The 9724-nt window shown below is 56.5% G+C and overlaps 1 protein-coding gene across 1 annotated transcript; it reads right to left on the minus strand.

The window, feature by feature from the left end:
* Nucleotides 1-1291: 1291 nt before the first annotated feature.
* Nucleotides 1292-6656, minus strand: BDKRB1 (bradykinin receptor B1). Its single transcript, XM_075531344.1, has 2 exons — nt 6211-6656; nt 1292-2797 (listed from the first exon to the last, which is right to left on the minus strand). The coding sequence occupies exon 2, from the start codon at nt 2783-2785 to the stop codon at nt 1736-1738; it is 1050 nt and encodes a 349-aa protein (XP_075387459.1). The 5' UTR covers nt 2786-2797; nt 6211-6656; the 3' UTR covers nt 1292-1735.
* Between the last annotated feature and the right edge of the window lie 3068 nt (nt 6657-9724).

Here is a 9724-nt window from a genome sequence, read left to right on the forward strand (position 1 = left end):
ATCCACCTCACTTGGGCCAAACCCCGGTTGCGGGGGAATTTAACTTCCTCGGGCCCACTGAGCTTGACTAGAATCAACTCTCCCAACAAGTTCTCAACTCCTCACTTCAGCTGGGCCTTCCAAGGAGCCCGGACTTCCCGGAAGCTTCCTTGGGGCCTCCTTGCTACTGGCGAATGTGGGTATCCCCAGGGTCTCCATTCTCTTCAAACCTGAATCTCTGTTTGCTCCGCCTCATTGAAGCTGAACACCCTCCTCATGCCCCCCTTTCCTTCCACCTCTGCCTTGGAGCCTACAGACCTACCTGCCCCTCCCTCTCGCTTGTTTCCTCTGCCTGTGGTGTGTGTGTGTGTGTGTGATTTTCCAAATTGGCCTGGAACACTTGCTGCATGGGATTCTGCTTATACACCTCTTCCACTCTCTATACAACCCTCTCTAACAGCCCACCCTCAGCCAGACTCGATGGGTGTCCCCTTTCTGTGGCCACCCAGCACCCTCTGCTCCTCCTACTCCCCATGGTAGAAGCCATCACCCTCTTTTAACAAGCCCCCATATCATCTGTGGTGCCACTGGGTGATAGTCTGCTTGCAGGCAGGGCCACTCCCAGGTGGACCACTGTAGCCCTAGGAGCTGGAGATGCTGCTGCAGCAAGTGTCCTTCAGGAGTGGCTCCCTCTCGTCCACCTTTGGAGTTTGGTTACACCTCCACCCACTCCATCCCTGTCTCCACACCGCTACCCTCTACCTTCACAGAGACTTCTCAGGTAACCCTAGATTCCCTAGAAGAAGCCAAGCCCTGCCCTCTGCCTGCTCAAGGTGTAGTGGGCTCAGGCCATTCTCCTCCTCTGTATGATATCATAGGACATTACTTGAGTCTCTGCTTTATTGGTGTAGTGGGTTACGAGTTGGGCTGTTAACCACAAGGTCAGCAGTTCAAAACCGCTAACTGCTCCTCAGGAGAAAGACGAGGCTTTCTACTCCCGTAAAGAGTGACAGTCTCAGAAACTCACAGGGGCAGTTCTACCCTGTCCTACAGGGTTGCGATGAGTTGGCATCAACTCAATGGCAGGGAGTTTGTTTTTGGTATGATTGTATCATATTACACTACATGTTTAGCTATGTGCATCTTAGGTCTATGCAAACTCCTTGTGGATAGGGTGCCTAGGTCTATTATCTCTGAATTCTGAGCATGTAGGCTAACATGACTGGAATGGATAAATGGGGAATGTATTAATGGACTCTTGATGGATTTTGGTGTTAATTTCTTATTGCCACTCTAACAAATGAGTTCACACTTGGCTTCAAAGGACACACATTTATTCCCACACAATTCTGGAGGCCAGAGTCCAGAATTAGTCAGTGGGGTGAGAGTCCAGGGGTCAGCAGGGCGCTGTGGGAGAGCCCTGTCCTGTCCCAGCAGCAGCTCGAGGCCGTGTGGTTCCGGATCCCTTCCTCACACCCTTTGACCTCCTGCTTTCACCATCACACCTTCTCATTCTTCAGGCAAATCACCTGCTGCTGCTCTCCTGTCGGGGCTCTGTGAACACCCCAATAGTCCAGGAGAACCTCCTCATTCCACATCCTTCCTTTACCACGCCGGCAGAGCCCTCCTGGGCATTAAAGATCGTGTTCACTGTACCCAGGATGTGGGCATCTTTAGGGGCTGTTGTCCAGCTGAACCCAGTACTGTTTGTTGTGTAGAAGCTGCGTCTAAGGTTGCTTCTTGACTCGCTGCAGTCTTAATTCCTCCAGAAGAGTTGGAGAATCTCTTTCCTAGCAGACCAGGAGGTGGTATCCCGGCTTCTAGGGGTGTATTGCTTATAAAGCTCCCGGACCCTGGTCCTGAAAAGCTGGCCCACGAAGACGTAAATCACCGGATTCAGGCAGGTGTTGATGAAAGCGAAGAAGTTGGCGAATTGCAGGCCCAGGTCCGATAACTGGTCCCAGAAGCAGCCTCGGAGGGCGCCCACCCGGAACAGGAAGTCCAGGAAGGCAAAGAAGTGGTAGGGGGCCCAGCAGACCAGGAAAGTGGGCACCAGCGTGAGGATCAGCGCCGTGGTCTTGCCGTCCGAGGAGCCCCCGCACCTCATCCTGCGGATGTCCACCCGCCTTCGAAGGGCGGCCAGGATGTGGTGGTTGAAAAAGGCGATGGCAGCCAGAGGCAGGAGGAAGCCCAGCACATTGAGCTCCACCATCCTCCCCACGTGCCAGGCCCATGTCTCCTGAGGGAACTGCAGCACGCAGGCCGAGATGTTCAGACTGGGCATGGCGTCGACACCTCGCAGCAGGAACGTAGGGATGCTCAGGAGGCCTCCCATTGCCCAGATGAGGAAACAGGTGACCTGGGCCTGTAGCCGCCGCCGCCCCTGCCTCCAGGTGGTCATGGGGTGCACCAGCACACGGTAGCGGTCCCAGCTGATAGCCACCACCAGGTAGATGCTGATGAACAAGTTGGCCTTGATGACCCCGTTGACCAGGCGGCAGAGGACAGCTCCAAATGGCCAGTCGAACTGGTTCCAGATGTTCTCTGCCCAGAAGGGCAGGCCCAGGACAAACACCAGGTCAGAGGCTGCCAGGTGGGCCAAGTAGATTTCCGGCACGCTCAGGCGCCGCCGGGACAGCAGGAAGACAGACAGGACAAAAATGTTTCCCAGGAGGCCGAAGCAGCAGATGACAAGGATGAGCGTGGGCAGCACCTTGGACAGCAGGTCCCATGCCTCCTGGGCATCTTCACAGGATGTGGCATTTGGCAGGAAGATCTGACTCTGGTTGGGGGGCTGGGATGCCATCCAGTGAGTGACCTGAAACACAACCACATGCATTTTTGTGTACATATGGCCAGGGCCACCTTCGGAGTTCCTGAGGCGGAGGCAGGAAGGGGTGAAAAGCATGGAGACTCAGAAGAAACTCAAGGCTCCCTGGGGGCACCCCGGAAGAAAGGCTTGATGCTGGACTGCGGTAAGACCTGCCGTTGAGAACCCTCTGGAGCACAGCCCTCTGACCCGCACATGCCCACCACGTGCCCATCTGCGCCTGCATTTGTGCTACCTCGGCAGAATGGCGTCAGGACAGATGAACCAGCCAGCAAAGCTGAGACCGTCAGGCCTAGGACCCTAATAGAAATGTTTGCTGCCCCTTGGCATGAAGGACAGACCAAGGCTCTGAACCCTGAGTCTGGGTCCCTGCAGACCCCTGTCGTGCCGTGAGTCTGCATGTCACTCCATCTTTCCTGCAGGGCTCTGGTGAGGGCTAGTCTGCAGGCTGTGACGCCTGGCACAGAGGAAGCGCCTCCCCTGGGAGCTGCTAATTAGTCATATGAACAGGTGTACAAGTATCTCATGGGCACCTCATTCATGGCCGCACTTTGTCAGGGGAAGGGGCGGGAGGGGGGCATGGTGCACACAGCCTGGGGTGAGATAGCTGTGGAAGAGTGGTCGGTGACCTCAGACGGAATGAAGTATGGTGAGCTCATCACAGCAGACGAGGAGCTGCCCTGTCCATCCCATCCCTGTGACCGGGGCTACAGGCCAGGTCACTGGCTGGTTTTCAGCAGTAGGCTGCTGTGCCTCCCTTCCTTCCTGGTCTGCAGGCTCTTGGGAAACACCCTGAGCATCAGAGATGGGCGGTGCTGCACATCAGGCGCCTTGGCCAGGAATCGAACCCAGGTCTCCTGCATGGAAGGCAAGAGGCCCTCCTGCAGCACCACCCGGGCCCAGGGTTCCCATGGCAAAGCCTCTCTGCTCCTCCCACCACCACCCTAGGGAACCAAGGCCAATGAGAGTCACCTGTCTTCAGACTCAGAGACTTTACCACAGGGAGGCCAAGGAGGAACCAGATAGGGGGTTCCTTCTGCAGAATCCAGAGACCCCGTAAGCGTTGGGCTCCCCACCTCTTGAAGTGTGAGGGGAGGTGACCTTGAACATACAGGTGGAGGGCCATATCTTTCCTGGGAATTTCAGATCCAGATAGCTCTTGGGGCGTGTGTGGAAGGGGCCTGGCTCCTGTGTCCCTGTGAAGGGGCGCATGGCTGGTTGAGAGAAAAGATGCCCAGGGATGGCTGTGTCCCAGGGAGTGGGGATGAAAGGTGGCGCAGGACACTCTCAGACCCGTCGAAGGGGGCTCTGCAGGTGTGGGTCATCGGACAAGCTAGAGATGGAGAGGCCGTCCTGCATGACCCCGGTGGTCTGATGCAGTCAGCAGGGGGCAGAAGAAGGCAGGAAGGGCCAGAGTCAGAGCAAGCTGAAGACGGAGGAGTGGCCATAAGTCGAGGGCTATGGTGGGGCGCCTTGGGCATCAGGAGGAGACAAGGGAGTGGGGGCTCCCTGGAGCTTTTAGAAGGAAAGTAGACAAGCCAACAGCTCGATGATGCTGACCCGTTGCCACTGGCTTTACACTTTGGCCCCAGAGCTGTCAGATGACAGATAAACGTGCTGTGCTTTTTTTAAAAAAAAATTAAAAGATCATTTTATTGGGGGCTCTTACAGCTCTTATAACAATCCATACACAATTGTATTATACCACACACCATTTGTACATATGTCGCCATCATTCTTTTCTAAACATTTACTTTCTATTTGAACCTTTGGTATCAGCCCCTCTTTTCCCCCTTCCTGCCCCCCTTGTGACCCCTTGATAAATTATAAATTATTATTATTTTCATCTCTCCCTTCCCCCACGGTTTCTGTTGTTCGTCCCCCCGGTGGGGGTGAGTGTGGTTATGTGTCTGTTATTTCCATCGTTTCCCCCTTCCTCCCCTCTGCTCTCCACCTTCCTCCTGCCCTCCTGGTATTGCTATTCCGGTAACGGCTTAACCGTGCTGTTTTAAGTCAACCCCCCAAAGCCAAACTCACTGCCAGCAAGTTGATTCTGACTCATATCCACCCTAAATGCCCCTGAGGGTTTCTGAGAATGTAACTCTTAAAGGGAGTAGAAAGCCTCCTTTTTCTCTTGAGGAGCGGCTGGTGGCTTCAAACTTCCGATGTTGTAGTTAGCAGCCCAACCTGCAACTCTGCCACCAAGACCCGCCCCGCCCCCTTTTTAAAAAGAGTTCACGGCAAGTTGTTGCGGGAAAGCAGACAGCAGGAAACAACGCAAGAGGCGAGGCTGCGCTCTGCCAGGAACTCCGACGCTGCCACCTGTGCCCACGGGCACTCCGACTTCAGTTGTAGCCTGACTGAGTCAGCACATCCAGTCCTGTTCTCCCTCTCCTGCCGGGGAGCTGCCTGTGGCCACAGCCACCCAGCACACGTCTGTGCTCGCCGGGTTCAGTTCAAGGGGTTGCCATCGGCAGCCAGGGGAGACACTGTCTTCTCCAGCACCGAAACCGGCACCCGTAGGTGCTCAGCACCCAAACCCAAACCAACGGCGTTATCATGGGGCTGCTGCTGACTCCTGGAGACCCGACAGATCAGCGAATGGCGGCCCCACAGGGTTTCCAAGGCTGTCAGCTTTAGGGAAGGAGACGGCCGTGCCTTCGCCCACGGAGTGGGCTGGCGGGTTCACACCATCCACCTTTGGGTGGGCAGGTGAGCGCTTCAGCGCCGTGCCACCAGGGATGCCTCAGTGCGGAGTAAGCAGCAGCCGATCCTGCCAGGAACACCGCCCATCTTCGCCGAGACACCAGGCCACCTAACAGCAACAAGGGCTCTCTCATCTCTAGTGGGTCTTTCCTGAATTCTGCGAATTCGCTGGGGGAGGCAGTGGCGGGGGAGGGGAGGCGCTGGTGGAGAAGACTTTTTTTCAACAAACGAGCTTTCTCCCGCAGCTTTCTGAGAGGCTGTTGTGAAGCCACAGACCACACAGTGAGGTGTTGGTTTCACGGGATTCTGCCAGCAGCCCTTTGGGGACCCCTGGATCTGTCTGACATGGGGAGTGACTTGTGGCTATCCCCCGTGCAGCCAGGGCTGGGGGCTGGATCCAGCCCTGCCCCGCCGTCTCAGCTCCCCCCGAGGGAGAGGAGCTTCGCAGGTCCGGGGACCTGCTAAAATTGCTCTCTCTCCTGCTCCTTCTTCTCTTCTGGGGAGACCAGAGCACCTTCAGCCAGGCACACCCCAAGTGCCACTCACCTTGAACTGGGGTGTACACTCACAGGGGAAAGCAGGAGATCTTGACAATACAGCGAAGTGTAAAAGAAATGTTTCCCTCCATCCTTCTTCTGAAGAGATACCGATCTTAACCTTGACTCTTGTATAAGAAAAAGCTGGTCCCCACTTACCTGGGTGGCACTGTGCTCGCAAAGTGAGCTGGGCTTTCTGGTGTGAGCGCTGCCTTTGGAGGTGCCTGGGTTCTGGGAAGCCCTGCGCCCCGGGCTGGCGGCTGCGGATCCTGGGGTGGCTACTTCAAATTACAAAACCCCGGAGGCGTCAGTGATCTCACTGGAAGGATTGCAGCAGGCAGAGGCTTTGGGAGGCAGGGCAAGCAGGCTGGGCCTTTGAAAGGAAAATTTCTCTCACTGGGGGGAGGGGGCCCAGGTGATGAGAGGTTAGTCAGCTCCTGACTCCCTTTTCAGCTTGGAGACTTCCGGGGCGGCCTGAGAGAGACTCCGTCCAGGAGTGGAGCGTGGCTCCTGGCGTGCTGATACCCTGTGCGGTCCTGTGAGTCCCGTGGCCCTCTCCTCCCCCAGCCCCATAGAAGGGCGGTTTCCGGTCTCCCTCTGGCTCCTGGTGACTGAGGGCTGGCACAGCTTCCAGAGGGAGCTGCCTCGAGGGCTCATGACCGTGGATCAGGAGGCACAGACCTCCTGCCAGCACCTTCTTCCCCAGTGCAGAAACAGTGCATCACTGAGTAGCCCAACTTTTCATTGTCCCCACCTTCCTGGGCAGCTCCGAAAGCCCCCGCTGAGCCACAAGCATCAAGCCGAACTCCTCAAGACCTCGAGCGGCACACCATGCCTGCGTCTCCTTGCGCTCTCGTAGCAGGAGAGTCCAGAAGTTTAGGTCAGGGTCTCTACCATGGCGGGTCCTTCCTGGGGCGTCCTTCTGGACCTGCCTTGCTCCCTGGCTCCTAGACATCTCTTATGTAGCCTCTGTCTCCCGCTTGTGCGTCTCTCACTGCCACTGAGTCGATGCCGACTTGCAGTGACCGAGCCTAGAGGACAGGGTAGAACTGCCCCCGTGGGTTTTCAGGACAGTGTGACTCTACAGGAGTCAAAAGCCTGGTTGTTCTCCCTCGGAGCCACTGGTTTACAGACTGACATGTGTGACATCTGCCTTCAAGGTTCTTCTGTGTTTAGTTGGCTCTGTTCAGAACTCAGAAGAGATTAGGGTTAGGACCCACCCCACCCTGGCACGGCCAGCTTCTTTCCCATCTCAAAAGAAACATGCTATTTCCCAACAGGACGCTGTTCACAGCTCCAAGACCCAGGAATTCAGCACTGATTTGAGAGTTACTCAATTCAATCCGCCACAGACAATAGGACAGGGACCTTGGAGGTGCAGTCGGTAACACTCAGGGCTACTGACTGCTAGGTCAGCAGTTTGAAACCACCAGCTGCTCCGTGGGAGAAAGCTGAGGCTTGCTGCTCCCATCAAGAGTCGACATCGACTCAATGGCAGTGAGTTTGGCTTGCGGTTTGAGAGCTCTGAAAATGAAGATGCTTCCAGCTGTCCCCCTAAGTGCTGATGTCATTTGCTGGAGGGCTTGGCTCTGGCTTCTGCCAAGTCACTCCGCAGTTGCAGGACCCCCTCCCCGCTGGCCCTCACCCTCCTGCTGAGGCCATGTGGAGCCCCACCCTTGGGAGGAGTGGTGCCCCTGGCCCTTCCCAACCAGTTTCTGTCTCACTCAAATGCAAACTCACTGCCATGATTCGCACAGGAGCGCTTTGTCCTGTGAGGGCCCCTCTGTGGGGACAGGCTGACTTTCAGCTCTTCTAGCCACTCCTGCTTCCCGAGGGTGGAACAGGGACCATTTTTGGGGAAGCCATCTTACACCTGACCAGATCTCTTCAGCGGGGCCTTCTGGTCACGTGGATGTCCCCCAAGCGCCACCTGTAATTCTGGAGCAGCTTTAACCCGACAGAGTCCTCCTGGGATTGGGCACAAGGCTGGCACCACTGTGTGGTAACCGGAAGGGTGGAGGTTCAGACCTACCCAGGGGCCCCCAAGAAGAAGGACTGGTGGTCAGCACCTGAAAGTCCGCTGGTAAAGCACATGGGAAGCGTCCACTCTGGCACGCGCGGGGACCCTCTGAGCACCGTGGGCTTATCTTCACCCAGAGGAGGGCTTCGAGGCCCAGCCCTTCCAAATCTGTCTTGGGGTCACCAGGCTGGCTGCGCTGTCCTTGATCCGACAGGGTGGTGGGTGGGCCTGTGGAGGAGAAGTCTTCCTGGGGACATGCATGTCACTCTGTTTCTCATGCTTAGTTAGAGTGAGGAGTCCCCACTCTGTCAGGAGGAGGAGGGGGTTGCTTGGCCTCAGGGCTGGAGACAAAGGAGGAGTCTGGCCTGGGTGAAGTGGACGGGGCTTGGTCTGAGCACTGGCGAGCCTGGCATGAATGTTGGGGAGCCTGGTATGAGAGTGAGAGGCGTCTAGAAGGCGCCTGGCACAAGTGAGGTGGGGCTTGGCCTGAGTGTCGGGGAGCCTGGCCCGCATCGGGTGGGGCATCTGACCAAGTGTGGCCTGGCTGTCTGGAAGGCTCTGCCTGCCCTTGTGCCATCAGTGAGCGCTGAGTAAGTCCAACCTGAGCAAGTGACCGGCCAGCCTCGCTAAGGTCAGGCCCCACCCTGTGAGCAGCGTGGAACGCTTTTTCCCCAGAAATGGGTTTTCCCTTGGCCTTGCCCTGGCAGGGGTTAGGAAGCAGGCCGTGAGGAGTGGGAGCCTGCAGGGTGAGGGGGTCCAATCTGCTAAGGGAAAACAGGCCCCCGAGATCTGGCGGGAGTGGGCGGGGTTAAGAGGAGAGGGGCAGTGTGGCTCACAGGTAGAGTCCTTGCCCTCCCTGTAGGAGACCTGGGTTCAGTGCCCCCCGTGGGCCTCACGGAGGCTCGCGTATTGCTGTGATGCTGAGCAGACGTCAGCGGAGCTTCCACACTGAGATGGTCTAGGAAGAAAGGCCTGGCCACCAGGGATGGCACTGGGCAGGCCGGCATCTTGTTCGCTGTGCCTGGGGTGGCTGGCAGCTAGCACCATGCACTCATGTAAGGATCCATCTAGAAGTCGGGCACACCCTGACCTGCAGTGGCGGTGGTGGTGGTGGTAGTATCTACCAGAACGTGTGGCTCCCAGCAAGGCAACCCCCTTGACAACTTCAACCAACCTTTTCTCCGTTATCATGCTGTGACTGGTTGGTCCAGCTGCGGGGATTTGCATTTATCTTTTACAGTGAGTTGTGATCCATACTGAAGGCCGCCCGTGTTGACCCTCATCAGCAGGGGCCTCAAGTCCTCCTCACTGTCAGCACGCAAGGTTTGCCATCTGCGTGTCGCAGGTTGTTAGGGAGCTTCCTCCAATTCACATTCTTCTTCGTGTATTCCAGCTTCTCTGGTGATTTGCTTAGCATGCAGATTAAGCAGGACGAGAGGAGACAACCCCGGCACATACCTTTCTTGATTTTAAACAAACAAATCTGTCTCGGAGGAAGACACTTCAAGACAGATAAATCCTCAGAAACAGTCAGAGGAGTAATGACGCCCTGAGGATACGGAAAGAGAGGAGGGGAAAGGTGGGAAGGGGAACTGATAGTATCGGTGACCGTGTAATCCCACTCGAAGGGAGTGGACATCAGACTTTTAGGTA

The sequence above is a fragment of the Tenrec ecaudatus genome, chromosome 14, assembly GCF_050624435.1.
Source record: "Tenrec ecaudatus isolate mTenEca1 chromosome 14, mTenEca1.hap1, whole genome shotgun sequence".
NCBI classification, from domain to species: Eukaryota; Metazoa; Chordata; class Mammalia; order Afrosoricida; family Tenrecidae; genus Tenrec; species Tenrec ecaudatus.